Below are 22,926 nucleotides of genomic sequence, written 5' to 3'. Positions count from 1 at the left end.
CAGCTATCCAGACTTGGTCTGGAGTTGGCTGACACCAAAAAACATATGGACTACACAACTTGATCAGGGCAAAGCAATAGACGCAATCTACATAGACTTCTGTAAAGCCTTTGATTCAGTGGTACATGACAAACTACTCCTAAAACTAAAATCTTATGGTATCTTTGCATAACTGGATAGAAGCATTCCTGTCAAACAAACAAATGATCAAAATTCTGTACCTGTCAACAGTGGTGTCCCCCAAGGCAGTGTTCTAGGACCAACTCTCTTCATACTCTACATAAATGACCTCTGTGATCATATTAAGAGCAACTGTGTCCTCTTCGCTAACAATGTAAAGCTATTCAACACCACAGACAATACTGCTACCCTTCAAAAAGACCTCGACTATGTATCAGAATGGTCAAACAAATGGCAACTTCAAATCTCAACAAATAAATGCTCTGTCCTACATATTGGCAAAAAAAAAATCAGAAAATAAAATACAGGCTGAATAGTCAAGACCTTGTTGATGATCCAAACTCTGTCAAGGACCTTGGAGTACTCATCTCTAGTGATCTAAGTGCTAGAGCCCACTGTAACTACATAGCCAAAAAGGCATTAAGAGTTGTTAACCTAATCTTACGGAGCTTTTTCTCTGGTAATATTACACTAATAACTAGAGCATACAAAACATTTGCTAGACCAATATTTGAATACAGCTCATCAGTCTGGAACCCACATTATGTATCTGATATTAACACAGCTGAGAAAGTCCAGAAATATTTCACAAGAAGAGTTCTCCACTCCTCTACTCGTTGTAGAATACCTTATGCCACCAGACTTGAAATTCTAGACGTAGAAAACCTACAACTACGCTGCCTTCAGTCCGATCTAAGTATAGGATATAAAAATCATACATTGCAATGTCCTACCTGTCAATGAATACTTCAGCTTCAACCATAACAACACAAGAACAAACAAAAGATACAAACTCAAGGTTAATCACACCAAACCTGATTGCAGGAAATACGACTTCAGCAACAGAGTGGTCAATGTCTGGAATACTCTATTTGACTCTGTGGTTTCTTCCCCAAACCCCAAAAACTTTAACCTTAGACTGTCTACTATTGACCTCACCCCTTTCCTGAGAGGTCTGTAGGGGGCATGCATAAGCGCACCAACATGCCTACCATTCCTGTCCTATTGTTTCTTTTCTTTTTTATATGTATCCATGTATTCATAACTATGTTTTTATTTATACCTATTATCTTGTAAGCAATTGACAAACCAAATAAAATAAATAAATAAATAAATCAAATCATATCAAATCAAATCAACCAACCAACCAATCAATCCTCTTTTAATTAATATTTCTTCTATACTGATAATACACTTTTGTGTTCAATCTGCATTCATTCCATACCCACCCATCCTAGGACTCTAGCTCTTCTTGTTTTACTAAACAAATATAAAGTATCTCAAGTATTCCACTCTGATTGGATGCAATTTACTTTTATTCTTTTCTAACATGAGTTCCAACTCTCTCAACAAAATACATTTTTGTAGGTATTACCTATCGTAACCATAGGCTAAGATGAAGGCCTATATTGATGTATATATTACATACTTGCATTTCCTCTTCTTCACTGACAAGGCTGTTGACACGTTCTTGGAGAATGTCCTCATGTTTTTCAAAATTCTTCAGGAGAAGCAGTTCTTCGAACCAAGTGATGTGGCGCAGATCAGCAGTTTTCATTAGTATGTCAAGTTTCATCTTTTGGTGACGGAGAAGGTGAAGTTCAGCATCAAAAGTTATCATCAGTTCATCTATCTATAAAGCAAGTAAAGAAAGAAATAACAGGAGGAAAACAATAGTATAAATTAGACAACACATAATCTAAAAACTGTATTCTATAAAGGTAAAAATTTCAGATAGCATTATTTGAATTTAATTGGGAGCCACCTAGAGTTGGTTGAAAGATAGGCAGCTATATAAATGGTTTAAAATAAATAAAGAAATGGCATTTATATTGCATTTATTATTTGTATTTATTTATTTGCATTATGTTTATTACTTGTATTTATTATCAAAGTATGGTATGTTTAATTTTATTATTTATTATTTATTTATTTATTACATTTGTTTGCTGCCCATCTCACCATGTGGTGGCTCTGGGCGGCTTACAGTGATAAAAAGAATAAATCAATATGAAATGTATACAGTAAGAATAAAATACTATAAAAATACAGCTAAAACTAAAAATGGGCACAAAATGTTGTTTTTTTAAGGTAAAAATTGTTTAATTTGTCTGCAAACATTTTATTCCAACTTGGCTGTTCTCAAGGAAAAATAATTAAAGAGTTAGTTATTCTAATACAATCTAATTGATGTTTGATGCAATATCACAAATTCTGTCCGGTCTGGTCACAAAATATAGGGCAGCCTTTTCCAATATGTTAAAGCCAGATCTGTACAATTTCAGCTATTGTAATTCTTGCCAGTACTGTAATATTTTAATTAGCAGAAACAAAAATATAGAAACAGAAAATAATTTTACATGTATAATCTTTTCAAAGCAACTTCTCACCCTCTTGATCAAAGTTTCCTGTAGATGAACATTTCTTATCTCCTCCCTCTGTCTGATTTCCAATTCAAGGTCTGTTGGTTCTGCCTGCTGAATCTCAAATATTTTAGGTGGTGCCTCAGAAATTCCAGATGGTAGTCTCCCTGGCCTTAAAGTTGCAATCCTACCACTCTCTATTTCCTTGATTGAAGGACTATGAAGAAATCCTCCACCAAATCCTCCTAAACTTCCAGACTCTATAGAAGGAATCGATGACGCTATTTTTTTCAACTTCTCTTGGTCTTCTGTTTCTTGTTTGAACTTCAAAAGCATGTCATGGTCATACTGGAAATGTTTTTCTGGTGTCTCTTCTGGAAGTAGATGAGGAACCGAAGGTATTGGCAGATGTTTGGAGGGATCCAGAGATGATTGTATAGCTTTTAATTCTTGTACTACGCACTGAATCTCTTCTATAATAGCAACTTTAAGATCTCGGAGAGACACAATCCATTTGTTCATCATCAGCTTTTTCTCATGTATCTACAAAGAATAGAACAAGTCACTTTATTAGGTAGAAAATGCTTTATTAGGTAGTTATTTTTTTCAAAACACACTAATTTAAACCTAAATAATTAAAACACTGCAAATGAAACCTCTGTTGCTTTCCGCTATCTTTTATTGAATATCATAGATAGTCAATGTATATAAGTGCTATATTTAATGGTGTGTGTGTGTGTGTGTGTGTGCACGCGCGTGCCGTCAAGTCAGTTTTTGTCTCCTGGTCACTGCACGGTCTAATTCATAAGTGGATTCTCCATGCCCTTACTATAGCTAAAAGACTGATGTTGCAACATTGGAAAAGATAAGATCCCATTTACTCAATGATTGAAGATCTGATTAGACTTACTACTTGTTAGCTGATTGCCTATAGATATAGACCTTATATCAATAAGTATAATGAAATACTCCTTAACTTACAACCACAATTGGGGCAGGAATTTCCATCAAAAGTTGTTGTGGTAGTAAATTGAACTGGGTACAAGGTTAGACAAGATTTATGGCAGTCATTAAATGAATCAATGCTGTTGTTAAATGAATCACACAGTTAAGTAAGTCCAGCTTCCCTAATGTGGGGGGTGCCATTTTTTGCCGGAAATTGGCAAAAAGCTCTTAAACCATGATCACATGACTGCAGGATGCTGCAAGGCATCATAAATTCAATCGAGTTGTTAAACTCCCAAATTGCAATCATGTGACTGCGAGGATACCACAGTCGTAAGTGTGAGTACAGGTAATGAGTCACTTTTTCCAAGGCCATTTAATTTAATAAGCATGATTATAAAATACATACATACAAACAGTTGCAAAATGTTTGTGTTACATAATTATATATAAAATTGTAACCATTCACTTTTGCAATAAAATATATACAGTATATTTAAATGTATTAATTTTTTCTCTTGTATTTTTCATTGATTCTTTTTCCATCACATTATGGTTTTTTCAATAATGCATCTTTGTTTTTTATTCCTGTGTTCTTTTCTTTTCCTGTTACTATATTAAAAGCAATAAAAAAATTATGAAAAAACAGTCAATAAACATGTATGTGGTACAGTTTAATTTCACCACAATAAATGCCTTCCTGGGAGAAGAAGAGAAATCATATGATTCAGATCAATTCTTCTACTTACAGCTGCTTCTAAAGCTTGCAGCTGGCTTGTTTTTTTATCAGCATTCATTCTCATATGCTCAGGAATTTTGTAGTTAGTGGCAGTTTTTAATTTGAAGTCCCCCATGTTCTCTTGAGCTTCTTTGATATTTGCTACATCTTGAGGATCCTCATAGTTATCACTTGGTTTGCTCTTGAATCTGCCAAGTTACAATCAAAAAGAGGGCTGTGAAAATATCTACAGACCTCTCACATCCTGGACATAAACTGTTTCAACTTCTTGCCTCAAGACGACACTATAGGGCATTGCATGCCAAGACAACCAGACACAATGACAATTTTTTCTCCCATGCTATCGCTCTGCTAAACAACTAATTTCCACAATGCTGTCTATAACCTAGGATGTCAAACCACCTAGTAGGACTGTATTACTTATTATCCTCTCATCTGTCCTATTTCCTTAGATTCTTATGACTATAACATTTTGTTGTATCTCATGATTTATGTTGATTACTCCTATAAATATCCTATCATGATTTATGTTGATTGTTTAGAATCCTGTGACTGTGAGTGTTGTATCTATAATTTATGATTTTATGATTACGATTATCACTTGTTGCTTGTATGTACACTGAGAGCTTATGCACCGGAGACAAATTCCTTGGCGTATCACACTTGGCCAATAAAGAATTCTAATTTTAATTCTGTTTTTTAATTTTTCAATCATCCAAAAAACAAAATTATTATAATTATTCAGTTCCTCCTTTGGTCTCTATGAAAACATATTGATGCTCAGAGGAGAAAATAGTTGAAGGTATTCAAGTATTTGTATAATCTACTGCCATGATTATGGTAGAAATCTTCTGTCAACACCATGGAAATGACAGAGATATTCCAATGAAGCCTGTATGGCTAAATCTTTCAGTTTGTCAAATTCTGTTTTATTGGGACTGACTGTTCTCACCAAAATCTATTATCATCCAAAATATAGTCTGATGTGATATACCACATAGGGTGATTAGCTGCAGTATCTAGCCCAAATTAGGTCTTTAACCAAAGATTTCTCTATGATTTCCCATGCTCATTTTTTATTTATGTTAACCTAAAATGTTGGCCATTCTTCATTTGAGTGACAGAAATAACCATAAAGAAATAACCATAAAGAACTTTTCAAACTTGGTTAAAGACTTTGATTATTTCTTATTTAAGTGAGTTTTCAGTGGTGGTTTTAACCTGGTTATACACTTCTCCATTTACTTATAATTTATTGTATCTTATGCTGTTGTTTTTTATAATGAGCCACCAAGGGTAACATATACAAATCTAATAAATAAAAAATAATCTAAATACTGGAGATTCGCTATATTTAGAGCTCTGTGTTGAAACAGAATGCTTTCAATATTTTTAGCGCTCCAGAACATATCACTTCAGATCAAATTGCCAGGTTGGGAATTGTATTTCGATATTATTATATACAATAAATAATTCAGAAACTATTCCTACTTTAAGAAACATGTTTTTAATCATGCCCCAAAGAAAAGATTATGCTTGACTCACAATTCATTCCACTCCATCTTTCTTTTTTGGATTTTAGCTTTGGCTCTGTCTGCTTTTTCAATAATTTTCCTAAGTTTTTCCATTCGATTTTCAACAATACGGCTTGCTGCTGTATGAGGTTGGGATTTTTTCCTTACTTTATCAGTTTCTGGTTCTTCATCAATGGTAGCTGCGGCTGTAAGTATTGTTCCTGTACATTTAAAAAAAATATAAGATGCTTTAGTAGGTATCCTCCAAATAAGATACCATTTTAGCATTATTTTAAACGTTAAGGGGTTTTTCTTTGAATTCATCTTAAAAATAAATCAATGAAAAGCCTACTGATTCTACAAAACTAAAACCATATTATAACAAGGTTTCCATTACTGCTTTCCCTATTTCAGAGATAGTACTATCTGGGTCTTGTTTTTTTTTTAGAACAGAGCTCTGGAGAATTTGTGGATTTTTATAATACATACTAGACAACCCACGCCTGTGGGTCATTGTTTCGGAGATATTTCCTTACCTAAATAGGATGACCATGGTTGGTTAAAAATAAGTGTGAGAGACGTCAGACTTCCCTGGAAGTTTTGAATTCTCACTGAGTTTCCTTGTGGAAAGCTATCAGGGAACAGCAGAAACCAACCAAGCATCCTTCCTTCCTTCCTACCCTCCCTCCCTCCCTCGGGGTGTTGCCCAAGAGGTGCTATGCAAATCAGGGAAGGCACACTGGGGGGATGCAGTGGGTCAGACACAGTGTGTGGGGGAGTGCAGAAGATACTGTATTGATCAGGGAAGACATCTAGGGTGCAGTGTGAATTGGACAAGTCATGTGAGGGTGGCACTGGTCAGGGAAGCATGTCGGGGTGGCATGAACTAGTTCTTCCTCCCTGTTCCTCCATTCCTCTTTCCTGTTCCTCCCCTCCTCCCTTTCTTCTTCCCTTCCATCTATCTATCCATCCAGTCTTCCCCCTTCCCTTTCCTTTCTAGCAGGCAGGTAAGTGACTGCAGCAGTGGGGGCGAGGAGGAGCTAGGGATTGCAAAACTGGCTGGGAAACTGTCACTAAACATTGAAAATCAAGATCACATTACTGCAGCAGCTGCCCAGCAGTGCAGCAGCAGCCAATAGCACTGAAGCAACTACAACTTTCCAACATGCCATTCCCTTCAGAGTCATGGATTTTGAATTTTGGACATATTCTGTAATTTAGTCCATTTGAAGTCCCTTGATTCAAAAATTGTTGCCCTATGATGCACTGTTTCTCCCAGTTAAAAATTATAATGAGAATTTTAATATATATGGATATAATTTAATGAAAGCTAACTGTGTATGCTTTCTTCCCAGGTAGCAGATCTATTACCCAAAAGCACTACTCTGGAGACATGCCCAAGACATCTCAAATCCTTTTAACTTTTGCATATCCCACGCCTAAAACCTCTACTCTTTTTATAAACATATGCCCTCTCCAGTTTAGACACTTAGTATAGATCTAAAAATATTACTTAGTCTTTAGTTCCCTTTAACATTTCCAAACAAGCCATTTCCTGGATAATGGAAGTTACACAAATGCTACAACAATAATTAACGATCTGTTTGCAATATACAAGTTCCACAATATTTAGACAAATTCAACCATAGGTGTGATTTGGCAAGAACTTCCTCCTGTGTTTATCCTAAATTCAGATATACAATTTTTAGCCAAAAAAATATTTCCAATTCATACTGTAAGCAAAGCAAATTTCTTTCCAACAGGGAGACCGAACAAAGCTTCAAAAATAAAAATTACCCCCACATTTCCATTTATTGCTTAAAAATACTATGCCTTTACATTATCAACACTATTTTCCCTCCCTAGCTCCATCTCTCTCTCTCAGCCTCTATCTACTTCCCTCAGTCTTTCTTTTTTATAGAGGGGATACGTGAAGTAATTTATTACTACCTATTCCATGATGGATTAAAGCACCTTAGGTGTCATTCAACTTATGCAGAGAAATACTGAAATAACATATAATGCAATAAACCCTTTAAAGGTTCAGAATAATAATAATAATAATAATAATAATAATAATAATAATAATAATAATGTATTAATAATCATGTCAATAGGAAAAAATGTAAATAGGAGCCACAACTTGTTATCTCAGTACATACTTGCAGGAAGTAACTCATATGAATCAAGATTTGAATAAATGCTAAATGTTGATATGTGTAATTAATACTGCTGCATGGAAAACTACATTCTAAACAATGTTAGAGAAAAGTTATAGGACAGAGCTAAAATACCATCTGACAAAACTGCTGATATGGAACCATGAAAAAGAATGTAAGATATCGCGTTCATTATGATTGAAATATTTCTGCCACACTTTTGTAAATCCTTACTAATATCTCTTTGGCTCTCTTTTCTTTGCTCTCCTTCTTTTCCTTTCCGTTCATATTTGCTTATTCTCTTTTTTCCTGGGTGAATCTGTTTTCTGGCTCTGTATAAACTCTCTGAGATTGCCAGTAGTCTGAATGTAGAGATTTGGTGATTACTTCTCATGGCACAGACCAAAATGGTGTCATACTCCAAATTGCCCCGGTATCTGTAGGATCACAGCAAAGATAGCAATCTTGTTTTATGCTCCTTACATCTTTAAGCAGTCTTAGTTGTATCAATTTAACAATAGACTAAGTAACAAAGACACATACCCAGAGGACTCAAAATCCAAAATTTCAAGTTGCAATATCCAAAAATCTCCAATTCCAGTATTGTTATGAAATTATTACAGTGTTGATATGACAAATTTTATAATTAAAATTTATAAATGAACAGTAATCACATTGACTATATTTAAATAAATTAATTAAATTTTTATTAGGATTTCATTCATTACTTATTTTATTTATATGGCTGCTCATCTAGCAACAGCAACTCTTGGCTGCTAATACATCTTAAGTATCAATACAAATTACAAATAACATAAAGTAAATAATAATAAATAATAAAACAAAATCATTTTACACTGTTTGGAGCCTCTCAAATCTGGAAAAAGATTTTATTTATTTATTTAAAGTTGTCATTGTTAAGGTTTATATCCCATCTTTTGAACAAAGCAGTATACATGCTCCCTTCTTTTTCTTTAGCAGAAAAATCTTAGGAAATAAAAACATCTCAAAAAAAGAAAATAAAATGGTCCTTACCGTTCCTGTACTTTTCGCAACCCAATGCGATGTTTTTCCTGTTCCCAAGCCAGTTCTCTCATTACTTGCCTAATAGTTTTTGCAGTCTTTCTGTCCATTTCTGCACGAATTCTCTTGTCCATTTCAAATTGCTATATATTATAAAAGATAAAATTATATTTGTCTGCCATATTCTAGTTTACCTTGGTGCAAAGCATGCACTGTTTTAATTGTCTTTGGATTTTGTAAGCTATCCTGATTTACCAGAGTGGACAAGAATAAGAAATTTAAGTAAATAACTACATCTGGAAACTTTTTTTTTTGGCTTTACTGTGCATACATATCCAGAATACAAAGTTTAGGCTAATTTATATATTGCACTATCAGAGAAGGAAATCCTCCATCCCAGGATATGGACTTCACATTTTGTGAAGATGGTTCTACCTTTCAAACTTACATTTGTATTTGGTATCACATTCATCCACTATATATCAATCTCCTTCTTCTTCAGCTGGGTCTATCAAGTATGTCATCCTTTTACATTTTTTAAAAATTTGGTAGATCTTAAGTTAAAAATTTGACTCTTTGCCATCTTAAACCCTTAAAAGTATTAATATATATTCATCAGGCCTTGCTTTAGAAATATCTTCCCCAATTTGGTACTTATATGGTTTTCTTGTCATCTAGCAAAAACAGACAATAGTAATGGAAGATGGGTGCTGTGATCCACCTGATTGAAAGACCCATACTAGGGAAGACTGCTTTGTAGTTCAAAAGCTCGCACCAATGGTTCATTAATACATAGTAAGTGAACAGCAGTCTTTCAATAATATTATTGTGTTCTTTGCATTTTCTGGAGTCTAGATCAGGGATGTCAAGCATGCAGTTCACAGGCCGGATTCAGCTTGCAATAGGTACAGAATCATCCCAAGGTCATCCCAGAGAGGGACCAGCCTGTGCCACCCTGGCCCATGCCATACACCCCGCCCATCCCAGCCCCCCAAGGGCAAACAAAATCCTGTTACGGCCCCGCAATGGGATCGAATTTGACACCCCTGTTCTATAGGTTCTATTATAGGGTTTAGGTTTATTTGGCAAAGATTCACTGGCTGCCATATTTCTTCTCTTGCTTTAATGAAACTATTCCTTTTAAGTTTTCTTTACAAGTCTCTTACCAAATGCTCACATTTCCAAGCTAGCCTAGTATCTCCCATTATTTTCCTATTGTTATCTTTCAAAATTTATAATGCACATTTTACTTGCTTCCCCTATGAGATCATGGGCATCGCAGGGGAAGCAAGTCACCGTCTTCATCCAAATGACTTGAATGATATCAGGCTCCTATGATAATGAACTGCACACTATCAATTGCATATTTATTTGTCCCAAAGAGCTATTCATTGGCCTGCTTTCTTTAAATGTTTAAGCATCCAATATTTGATAGATTATATGTCATATCATAAAGCAATCCGTATGCAGCTTTTACATCTGTCAAATTTTGACAAAACTGTATAGTGCAGTCATGAATAGAAAGTCTTTTCATGTAAGAAGATTCTGGATAGTGACCAACAAATTAAAATTAAAAACAGCAAAAACAAATCATGCTGGGACCACACATATACCAAATCAAACCCACAAATAAACAGTATCTTTTAACTTCCTGGCTTAGTGTCCTGGAAGAAAATCCACATTTTTAACACCTTTAGAAAGACCAGCAGGGTTTGGAGCCACCTGAATTTGACGAATTATGTTCCGCAAGAGAAGTATAGTAACAGAGCACATATACTTTCCTAGATCTCATCTGATAACATTATTTAATTAAAGGAACCCAGAGTATGCTTACCCTGCCAGATCCCATGAGATAAGCAGAAATAATTAGAAAAAAGCCTGCACTTTGCTGTGAAGGGCTTTGTATGTGATATCCAGCATTCTACTGGAAATCAATGAAATTATCCCATTAATAATGTTATATAGTGCATTAAGGTATCCATGCCACAACATTCTGGGTTAGCTGCATTTTCTGAGTGTTTTTAAGGGCTACCTCATGTTGAACTCATTGTAATAATCCAAATGGGAACTAACCAATAAGCAGGACTTCTGATCTAGAAATGGATCCAACTGGTCTGCAATAAAAATTTGTGCAAAGGTCCTTGTCACTACAGTTGCCTTTGAGCAAGGACTAAAACTAAAATACCCAAGTTGTATACTGGTTATATCTGGCATGGAACAAAACTGAACACCTTTGTCCAACAATGTTAAGGTTGGTTGTTTTATGTATGCTAAACAACAATTTAAGCAGTTAGAATATACAATAGAACCCAACAATAAAAAATAAACACGAATTCATTGTAAAACTCAAGGTATTTAATTAACTTCTATTCCCCACGAGGAAAAGATATCAACATACATACTTCTCTAAGGAGCTGCATGTGTTTGGGTAATTCACTATTGATCCGGAGCAATTCCTGAAACTCCTGTCTCAATAAAATCAGTTCTTGTCTCTTCAAAAGTTTCTTATATTCTGCAGCTCTCATTATCTGATCATATTCTTTTTTTTGCTTGGCATTCTCAATACTAGAAATGTGAGAAAAACATAAATAGGAGACAAAACAATTAATCTTTCCAGGAATCAATATACAGTGAAATTATGAAGCTCGACTAAAGAAAAGCAACATGTTTCATTAGGTGAAAGGGAATCTATAATTATGCTGAGTGAAATCTTTTGGACAGAGACTTATTTATTTAATATACTGTAGAAACAATTTTTATATAGTATTAATTAGGCTGGGCATTAACACATGAACTTAAGTTAATATAATTAAATGTTTGCAATGGTGGCAAATATCTGTAGTTTGGGTATAGGATGAGGGTGGAGGTGGGACAATGTGAGATTACGTGGAACAAGCATCATGGCAAATGAAAACCAAAATCCATAAACACCAGCTGGCAGTCAATTGCTATGATCCCAAATCCCTAATCTCTATTCACACTCACACCAAACAGCACCAATTTGATTAGCAGTACAACAATCATTGGCCACGTTACCACCCATCACTCACATGAGTTTATCAAAGCCTAGCACTCCACATGCAATTTCATCAATAGACAAACTGACCTACAACCAGCCTACAAACCCTTCAGAATTCAAATCAATTGTACAGCCAACCAGCGATGGCAACAACCCTCAGCCAATCCATGCAACCCCCCCCCACCAGCACTTTGTCTCCAAATGGCGCTCAACAAATGGCCATCACAAGACCCATTACAAAACCCTTATATGATGTGACTTCCCCATCACAAGACCTACTGATCACACAAAGCCCTTATAAGCAGAAGAACACTGAAATTGACGTCTGCTAAATTCTGCTGAAGTTATTATTTAGCCTGGTAATGAAACATTTGGAAACCAGCCCACAAGCTCGGAGAATGAACCTCCATCCTCATAATTAAATGTGACTGTAAATCACTGAGCCCAAAGAATGGATGGCAAGCGGCTCCAAGTAGCATTCTGAATCTTCCTGCTCTGGGCTTTCCTTCTAGGGCAGGAGAACCTTGTCCTTTTTATGACTTGCTGGCTCACAACATCTAGGAGTTGAAGTCCACAAGTCATAAAATACCCAAGGTTCTCCACCCCATTCTAGGGCCAGTGGCTTCGTAGTCTCCTGGGATGCATCTTACTTGGCATATGCCCACAAACCTTGGCATTTGAGAGTAATAATAGCCTGTACTGTATTTCTGGTAATTAAATGGTCAAAATATAAAAGTAGAAGTTTTATGTTAGTTCCTGGACATATTGTGTATAGATATGTGGCCAAAAAAATAAGCATTTTCCTTTCCATCCTTGGAGATAGAGCCACAAGTTTTTAAGAAGGTAAAATCTTTTTTAAATTCTCACATTTTAATATTAAAATGCAAATGTTCAAAATTATAGATACGGAGTTACTAAGATCACTAGATGGTATTTTCAGGCAAAATTGCAAAGCAAAATGTAATGCTTCAGGAAAACAGAAACTTCAGGTAATAGCTGCAAATACCATTAAAGTGACTTTATTAAAATCAGATTCATTTTGGAAATTGTTTCTCAAGGGATTGATTAAAAATAAAAATAATCATAAAAGAAAGCTAAGTCTCCAAAAATAAAACTTAATGTCTCACTTTTAACAAACTTACCTATACGCATAAATATCCTCAATATCATCTGCTGCTTTCTCTTTGTCAAGTCCACTCTGCAGAAAAAAAAAATCACTGCTCTTTCTGTAGATGGCAAGGATTCAACTAAAGCTCAGATGGAATTCCAGATAAGTTCTCTGAATATTTTATGAATCACAGCATTTTCTTCTTCTAATAATCTTCTCTTCAAAGCAAGAAAATATAGATAGCTAGACCTTGACCTACGACTGATTGCTTAATGATTGTTCGTAGTTATGATGGACTTAAAAAAAAGTTGCTTATGAACTATCTTTGAAGTTACAATTGCCAATCCACTCCTGCACTCACATGATTGCCTTCCAGGAAATTGGCAACTGGCTCACTTCACAACTAGTTGTAGCATTCCATTGTGATATGACTGCAATTTGAAGGTTTTGTTGTTTTCCAGCAGAAAACAGCAAAAAGCCCCCTTTGGATATGCTGGATTCTTTTAATAACCACAGGATTCATTTCATAACTGTGGAGGCCGTAAAAATGATTATAAAATCAAGTTTGGTCACATGGTGCTTTGACTTATGATTTACAACTGAAATTCCAGACTCTACTATAGTGGTAAATTAAGGACAACCTGTGTGTACGTCTATAGATATATTTATTTGAGTGTCTGCCTCTCTTCCCTCCATCCCCACCCTCTCTATCTATCTAGGATATGGATAAAACTTTGACTATATCCCAATCAACAAGTACTTCAATGATAGGGGAAAACGTACAGAGGAATGCATTCCTGATTATCACTTACTCTTGGAGAGGGCACTTTAGTCTTCAGGACTTTCTTAACTTCCTCAGCAGAAAGAATGTCATATGCAAAGATGTTGCCATCTGCTCCACAAGTTACTAGAAATCGATCATCAAAACTTGAGTATATCCCTTGAATTTGCCCATAGTCATTATCATGCAAACTAAATGACCAATATCCAGCTATGTTGTCTGCACAGAGTTCTTTGCTGTGGAGAGGATAAATCCTCACAGTTCCATTCTGCATTCCACAAAACATTAGTAAACCTGTGGAGCTGAAAAAGTAATTAACACATGAACACAGTGGTTTTCTTTCATATACTCTGCTGATATCTAAATTTGTTTATGCTGTGGATAAAACAGAAGGCATATGACAGCCCCACTAGGGAGCCCAGACCAGAAAAAAAACACAGGAGTTCTAAAACTACTTAATTTAGACTGAGTATAATAACAGAATCTTGCATGTCTAACTGAGCCATGCTTCCTAACTCCCCACCCCCCCCACCCCAATGCAACCTTGTGATACTTAGTGAATCAGAAAGAGGTCCAGCTAAGCCACCTCCAAATGTTTCTCAGGGCTTAAAAAATATTTAATCCCTCTTTGCCTAGGAAACAATTCTCACATATTTCCATCAAGATATTCTTCCTGCAGTGGATGAGACAAGAAATATCCTATGATGATAAAATTGGCAGAGACTTCATTGGAGCTCTCGATAAGAGACAGAAATTATAACAATATTATTTCTCTGCGAAGCAGCAGGTTGCCATATTCTCCTCCTTGCACATTTGGGGATGTCGCTTGAATAATTTATGAGCAGGTAGGAAGTTTCTGCATCTTCAAAACTCTCAAATTCCATTTACAATTTGATATCAAATATACAAAGTGCCTATTATATTCACTACTTTTGTCTCTCCTGGTACCAAGAGTGGGCCAAAAAGAGACCTTGCAAGTAGTCCACTGCTTACAAAAAACAATACGGTTTCTACTGTCTCATTACTGCTTTCCTTTGAGGACTTATTCACTTTACCATTCTTAATTCTATGTGCATACAAAAAGACATCATCAGTTTTCATATTTTTCATATACGGTTTTAATAGATAAAATGAATTTGAATAATATATGACCAAGAGGCTTAGATTTGGATACAGTATGAAAAGGAGAAAAGTATATTTTACCCTTCTATATGCTTGGTCAAAGAAGCAGAACTGGGAAAGTAATTTATGATTTCAAAATAACTATCTTTTGCTCAGGTTAAATAAATTTGAGAGCAAGGAAAAAGAATACAACCCAATCAAACACAGTATCAAAAACTTCCATAACATCCACACCAAAATCAAATGGTTTTGTTTTTATTGGTATCATAATGTATTTTCCCTTGTACTTTAGTGTATTTTTAAATTATTCAGCAGTACATTTTAATGAATCTAGACATGCTTAAAATAAACAAAAAAAAAAAATGTAAACATCGGCCATAAAATTCTTTCTCATTTTACAGGCTGAAAAAGCTTCATTACCAAAACGCGATGCGATGAATGGGATTGTCATCTGCATCTTCAATAGGGATAACCTCAAAGGGTTCATCCTGCCGAGTCTCAGGATCTTTTTGCTGCTCAGAGGAAAATGCACAGTGATACAGAAATCCTGTGTCATATTCTCCCTGGGAAAAAAAGGGCAATGTTGTAAAAAGTTATTGGAACATTTTGTGAAAATATTATAATGGTTTCATATTCACACATTCATTCTGCAGCTAGTTGTGAATAAGCCTACTACAGTTGAGTCCACTCCTCTGCTTTTTCACAAAAGGGTTCCATTAAAGGCAATATTTCATGCCATCTAATACACAAATACTCTTCCTTTCTTTTTCTTTTTTGTTTTCTAAAAAAACTTCGCAGCTCTGTTAAAACAAAAAGCAAGCTAACTCAGTAGCATGGAAAGATATGGACAACTCTTACATACCTGAAACATACATTCAACTTAATGGTTTTTCCTTTCTTTCTATTTAAATATTAATCCTGTATTGGGGATTGTGTAGAACAGTACAATGTCAAATCAGCAATGGGAATGGTGCCACTAAGAAAACTCAGGATGATTTAATCCTTTCCCTACTTTAAAAACTGCTAACAAATCTGGAATGCAATGAAATTAAATGAGTTTCCCAAAGCTACTTACGGAGTTCTATAAAGCAGAGGGAAAAACTCATTTTTTCTCCACCTAGGAATTTGTATTTTGTTTAAGAGTAGAGACAAATTAGGCAACGGCTACTTTTTATAGTTTGATAAATGCACAGCAGGGCATCTATCTCAAAGCACTGTTTCTTCATCCCTGCAATTCTAAGCATAGTTCCAAACACAGCCTGAAACAATCATCGCACCTTATTTATTTATTTTAGTATATGGTGTTGTTCCACTAGCCAGGAGATTATAATGTTGAGATAGAGTAGTAATTTGGCTTCCTAAGATTGATAGCCCATTGGGTTCATGTTTGTGCACTTTCCAAGGTACACCACAGCAGGTGAGCTAACCCTCACCAGATCATAGCACGAATGTAAATGTCTCATCCCACATACCTAGACAAAGTTGCTGATTTCAGCATCAAGCCACCTATTCATCAAAACTTTCACCCTTTCCCAATTTACATCTAAGCCTGTTGAAGAGATCCGAGGAATTTAAGACCTTATGTGCTATTTGAGGACATTTGGGTTTACTTAAGAAAAATACTTGAATTCCAAGATTTTACATTATTTAATTTATAAGGTATGCCCTTCCTTAGAAGGAGAAATAAAAATACATTTAATAACTATAATTTAAATTTAAGGATTTAAATAAATAACAGTTACCATCGATAACCAGAATCTCCCTGGATCAGAGTAAAACCCACAAAGGATGGGACTTGGAGTTTCTGGGATGTAGATTTCTGGAAGTGGTGCCTCTTCAACAGGCACTTCTTCGGGCATTTCTATTTCTTCTAGTGTTTTCCCCTGGTCCAGCTGCTCTTTGATCCATTGCTGCTTTTCTTTCTCCTTTTGCTCTTTAATTTTTTCTCTACGTTTAATTTCCTCTTCTCTCTTTATAGAACCAATGAAAGTCAGTGTAAGATTAGGCTCTTTAAGGAATGAAAAACAAAATACTTAATATGGTTCCACATATTAAGACATAACAAGACCCAACAGTGAACTTCCCTAACAGAAGATGCTGCTCAAACCTTTTTGTTTATTTCATTAAAAAAATATAAAGCAGTTTTCCTCTGAATAATCCTATTTTCATGTAAAATACAATATTGGATCTTAAATTACATGTATGACAGAAAACAAGTATTTAGAATGATTAACTCCTAGTCCTACTGTTAAAATTTCTAAAAATAAGTTCATAATCTATTAGACAAAATTGAAAGCGTTATGTCTTGATACTACATTTTTACTATATAAATCACCTCCAGAATGTTTAATTAGCCTGTCTTGATATATATATATGGGGTAGGACAGGATGTTCTAGAAGTAAGGCTACATAGATGCTGCCCTAGAGTATGCCAAAACTTATGGGGTGCCAATGTTATCCCTTGGTATAAAATGCAAATCTTGCATTGGTGGGATATAACATACTCCTGGGGCACTATTATACCCTTGAGCTGTTACTGTCTGTTTGGAAGGCAAACAGAATGTTTCCCAAGCAGATTATTCTATCATGGAAGATTTTCCAATGTGTTAGTACAATATTTTACCAATATCCGAGATTTGATGCTCCGGAAACGAAAATATTCTGCAGGTAGATCTTTGATCCTATAGGTAGTTACTGCATCGTAGGCCATAGGGTCTGGGGCAGGAACCTGAACAACAATGCCATTCTGACAGAGGATAAGGAGCTTGCTGTCTGGCTGTAGATCAGAATATGAAACAAAACTAGCATGTATAGGTATATACATATACATAAACATATACATATATGCATACATGCATACATACATATATATGTCGATTTTGAAAAATAGGAGAAAAATAGGCTTTATTATAACAAAGGAAACATGCCATTATGTTATTGCTTTTGTCCTGCATAACTACAGGTTCCACTTGTTTCTATATTGTGTTTATCTAGTTTTTGGAGCAAAGCTACAAATGCATAATGTAACAGTAGTTTGCTTTTTAGTAGGCTTGCTGCAAAGCCTGATGCTGATTTGGGCTGAAAGAACTGAGATTTCCCAACTCCTAGTCCAACATCTTGACTACAGCCTGCTGCTTCTCAAAACCTATTTTTGTGGAAAATTTTTATACGCTGATGGACATGAATGAATGAATGAATTCTTTTTTCGCCAAGTGTGATTAAACACACAAGGAATTTGTCTTGGTGCATATACTCTCAGTGTACATAAAAAGAAAAGATATATTCGTCAAAATCATAAACTTAATGATGATTATAGGGTACATAGGGAATCATATGCAGTACTTTGGATATATGATTCCAGAAAAATTATTAGAACATATAAAGATACTTCAAATTCATGTTTTCCTATTTCTTGGGTCTGGAATAACAACTTTTAATTACGTCTGTTTCTGTATCTTCAGAGGTGCAGTTTCCAGAAGTAGTCTTTTTTAGTATTACTATGATAGTGAAACTTAAAAGCAAAACAAATCTCTTCCAGCTAAGTAAATGGGAAAAAGTCAGATGAAATACAAAAATGCATGGAAATAAATGCATAATGGTCCAAAAATTATAATCTTTACTATCATTAAAATGTTCATCAAGTCACTTAGAATATATTTAGATCAATATTTAAATATATATTTATTAACTTATATTTGTTAACTCTTAACTCTTACAACACTAGATCATTGTACATAGCAAAATTAACAAACATGGGGTTCATATACAACAAAAGCAAATTACCTACTCACATGAGAATGGGGTGACCACTGCAATGCTTCTACTGGTCCCGGAACACTAATGAATCCAATAGGATCATATTTATCTTCAACAGTAAAGAAGAAAACAGTTTTATCTTTGCTCTGAAATAGAAAAACTTGATTGTTAGTAAAATCATGCACTGCATATTTTATGTATGTCAAAGACCAATCATTAGTCAATTTTCTTTGCAACAGAGGGTCATCAGAAAACTACAAAATAATGATATATGAACTCATTGCTTCCCTGAAATTCATTTCAGACCAAACTTTTTAATCACCTGAAGTCCAGTACAAAATCAACATAGATGAGGTCTAAGGCTACAGATCCTACTTTAGAACTTGATCATAAAGCAAAAATACCAAGTCCTGCTTCTCCCTGCATGTTTTCTCATGTGACTTATTAACAAGTATTCAGAGAAAAGTCAATACATACCCCTGTGGCTAGCACTTCCCCATTACGTTCGTAGGCCAAAGCTGTAACTGCAGACACATGAGGTTTAAAAGCCTGTTTCAGACGCAAGACCGCATCTCCTACATTTTCCCGTCCAGCAATGACAGGCAATCCTTTGGGATTATAAAGTTCAATTATGCGAACAATGCCATCCTGAAAACCTACAGCAATTATACCTCCTTTGGGATTCACCTTAGACAAGACAAAAAAAAGTTTGCATTAATATAAGGTACTTTGAAAGAAAACATCTCCTAAATCTGTGAAATTTATGATACATAAAGTAGTATGTATGAATAAAGAACAATTTCACATAATTGTGATTGACGTTTTATTTCTAAAAGGCAGTATTATATTGAAATATAATGTGGAATACAAGCTGTATACTGCAGAAATACAAATCAAACTATTCAAACCACTCAAATGGCTGTCTAACCTCTATATGAAATACATTGAGTGGAGATCCACTCCTATGGATAATTGGTTCTATTATCAAATTGCTCTTACTATCAATTTTTTCCTATTGTACTCTCATTTCAACTATTTAAGTTTGTTTAAACTTTTTCCATGTTTCCCTGTTTTCCTTCGACTTTTTTTCTTTAAACACTTGAGTACTATTTGTTGCAAAGATATGAAGGTTCTACTCAGGTTGTTATACAAACATACAACAGCACTGCATGTCACAACCGTGATGCTCAAACACTACCCTGTTTTCTTTTCAAAAATATATTCTCTTTCAAGTCTTTGTATATGGGTAGTCCTGCACTTCTGATTATAATTGGGCCTGTAATCTTGGTTGTTGAGTGAAGTAGTCATTCAGCAAGCTGCCAAGTGACCACTTTGCTCAATGACTGCAATCCCATCTCTCCCAGTTATGGTTGTAAAGTAACTGTGCAGATAGCAGGGTGGCAGAGAGAGGGCCCAGGCCTTTGGGATGGTGGGGTGAGGAAAGGACTTGCACTCCAACCACAGATAGTAAGCCAGGCCCTCTTCTCCCAACATGTAGAGGAACAGATTTCAATTGTGGCAAAAACACTAACAACATTGTTCTGGAACACAGGTGTCAAACTCGTGGCATCATATTGCCATCATGTGATGTTTCACGACGTTTTTCCAATTCGAGGAGCTGGCATGGGCATGGCCTATGTATGACACATTTGGCCTGTGGGCCACCAGTTTGAAACCCGTGTTCTAGAAAGCTCATAATCCTGGCATTTACTAGTGTTTTCCCCTATGGAGAAATGGAAATGATGGTGTTTGCCAGAACACTAGCATTTGGAAAGACCCAGAATGCTGTAATTCAGTAGCATTTTCTCTTCTGGAGGGGTGGAAACATGACATTCACTAAAACACTAGAAAATGCTAGCATTCTGAAAGACTCAGAATATTAGCAAAAGTCAGTCTTATGGAAGGCTTAGAATGCTGGGATTCACCAGTATCTTCCCCTCTGTAGAAGTGGATACATGGCTAACGAAGGCTAACAAATAGCAGCATTCTGAAAGGTACATAAGGATGGGATTCACCAGTATTTTTGTCAGATTTGAGGTCCATTCCTCCACCATGAGGGAGGATTTCCAACTTTCTTTACAGCAGTTACAAGGAAATTTATCATCTATCCTTTTTTTAAGATTATATCATTTCCGTTCTTCTAACAGTTTTCCTTTTTTAATCATGAAATCCATAAATTATTTTTTTTCTCATTTTGGGGGAAAACTCCATAAAGTTTTTCCTAATAAACGTACTTACTCACACATCTTCTGAATGCCTATACATTTCTCCAAAATCAAGGTACCAATAGTTCCTAGATCCAGATAATGAGAGCATGATTTGGAGAAAAAAACCAGCAGTCACTCCCTAATTTTATTCATCTTCATTGTTATAAACAATTGATATTTGACAATTTATACCAGCCAGATTTAATCCATTTATTCTTTTTTCCTGTATATACTTACCAATGTTGGAGCCCAGGTAAGTGCTGTTCCTCCCTGTTTAAATTTCATATCAACCAATTGCACTTTGCCAATGTAATCGTAAATACGCACTGAACCTGTGTTAGATAGTTGACAGATCAAAAATAAGAGAAAGGAAAGTTCACACTGAAATCTGAACTACTTATTTTATATACATACACACACACACACACACACACACACACACAATGTATATGCTGTTCTCGGTTACCAAAATAATTCTAGTTGATTTATATTAGGAGTAAAACAATAATAGAATGATAAAATACAATAGTAATTAGTATTATTAAAATAGTATTACATAGTAATACTAAGTGCAGTACTTATACATGAGAACCAGTTTGGTGTAGTAATTAAGACATCAGACTAGAAACAGGGGTTGTGATTTCCAATCGTACCTTAGGGACAAAGCTAACTGAGTGATCTTGGCCAACGTCTATCTTTGGCTCTAGAAAAGAGGCAATTGCAAAACACTCTTGCTAACAAAACTGTAAGGACTTGTCCAAGCAGTCTCCAACAATCAGACATGATGGAATGGGGGGGGGGGAGTGACCATACATTAACTTTATCTCCTGTTTTTTCTCATCAACATTCTTGTAAGACCCTAATTGCACACTTTTAAAACTGTTCAGAACAATTTCAAGAGATAGTTTGACTTAGAAAGTCAAGACAGTTTAATCAGAGGTCATTCCAAAAAACCTGAATAAATTTGAATTTTTCTATTTCCTTCCAGAAGATATAATTTATTTATTATTTATTTATTTAATTTATATTGCCGCCTATTCACTCAGGGTGACTTGAGGCAGCTTACCAATGTAAAACCATATTTAAAACAAAAAATAAAAATAAAACAATAAAAACTAACCAAAAGAATTAAATAAATAATTGCTATTTTCTTGCTACTAGAGACTCTCTCTCTCTCTCTCTCTCTCTCTCTCTCTGTGTGTGTGTGTGTGTGTGTGTAGGTTATTGCCATTCACACAAAGATTCTTGCCATTCACAGATAGGAATCTTTGGTTCAAATCCACTCAGAGAATTGTCTGAGCTACAAAAATCTATGTCATAGGAATTGTAAAACTCAAAGACTGTTCAACTTGTTGCATTTGTTGCATAATGAAAATAGCCAACACTTTAGAAGGTAGATTCAAGATATGGGAGGATCGTGACAGTCTTGAACACTGGGCCTTATTCAACAAAATGCAATTCAGTGGTGAGAAAAGTAAGGTTAAACTGAGGCAAGAAAAAACAAATGCACAGATATAGATGATATCTGGCTCAATAGTAATGACTGTGAGAGGGATCCAGGTATCCTATTGGACAACCACTGAAGTATGAGCATCAGTGTGCTGCAGCACCCCAAAAATCTATGCAGTACTAGGCTGAATCAACAGGGATAGTATCAAGATCACATGGAGTGTATACACCACTGTATACAGTCTTGGTAAGACCAGAATTAGAATACTGTGTCCAGTTCTTATCATCATAATATTAAGAATATGTTGATTCCAGAAAAGAGCAACAAAGATGATAAGAGTCTGGAGGCTAAACTGATGAACAGTTGTGGGAACTAGCTATGTCTAGTCTCACAAAGAGAAGGACTAGGAGTGACATAATACCAATCTTCCTATATTTGAGGGACTGTTACAGAGAAGAGGCGAACAATTTATTTTTCAAGGCACCTCAAGGCAGGACAATGAGTAACAGGTGGAAGATTGCTAAAGAGAAATCCAACCTAGAATTAAGGAGAAATTTCCT

General features: G+C 35.3%; 1 protein-coding gene across 2 annotated transcripts in view; it reads right to left on the bottom strand.

Moving 5' to 3' along the window:
• CFAP44 (cilia and flagella associated protein 44) overlaps window positions 1-22,926 on the bottom strand; it is a 52,071-nt gene that overhangs the window by 11,438 nt on the left and 17,707 nt on the right. For both annotated transcript variants that reach the window (XM_026708847.2, XM_087937299.1), the window contains exons 13-27: window positions 21,154-21,248; window positions 19,187-19,396; window positions 18,745-18,855; window positions 17,577-17,729; window positions 16,696-16,923; window positions 15,374-15,516; window positions 13,863-14,133; window positions 13,085-13,140; window positions 11,326-11,488; window positions 8,936-9,066; window positions 8,135-8,337; window positions 5,773-5,962; window positions 4,238-4,415; window positions 2,571-3,086; window positions 1,610-1,813 (exon numbers count right to left, since the gene is read on the bottom strand). In XM_026708847.2, coding sequence (XP_026564632.1) covers window positions 1,610-1,813; window positions 2,571-3,086; window positions 4,238-4,415; window positions 5,773-5,962; window positions 8,135-8,337; window positions 8,936-9,066; window positions 11,326-11,488; window positions 13,085-13,140; window positions 13,863-14,133; window positions 15,374-15,516; window positions 16,696-16,923; window positions 17,577-17,729; window positions 18,745-18,855; window positions 19,187-19,396; window positions 21,154-21,248 — 2,852 coding nt within the window. The remainder of the gene's footprint in view (window positions 1-1,609; window positions 1,814-2,570; window positions 3,087-4,237; window positions 4,416-5,772; window positions 5,963-8,134; window positions 8,338-8,935; window positions 9,067-11,325; window positions 11,489-13,084; window positions 13,141-13,862; window positions 14,134-15,373; window positions 15,517-16,695; window positions 16,924-17,576; window positions 17,730-18,744; window positions 18,856-19,186; window positions 19,397-21,153; window positions 21,249-22,926) is intronic.

The sequence above is a fragment of the Pseudonaja textilis genome, chromosome 7 (assembly GCF_049901715.1).
Source record: "Pseudonaja textilis isolate UNSWEBS1 chromosome 7, rPseTex1.2, whole genome shotgun sequence".
Lineage (NCBI taxonomy): Eukaryota > Metazoa > Chordata > Lepidosauria > Squamata > Elapidae > Pseudonaja > Pseudonaja textilis.
The sequence above is the reverse complement of the archived record's forward strand: the minus strand, read 5'-3'. Positions and strand labels throughout refer to the sequence as shown.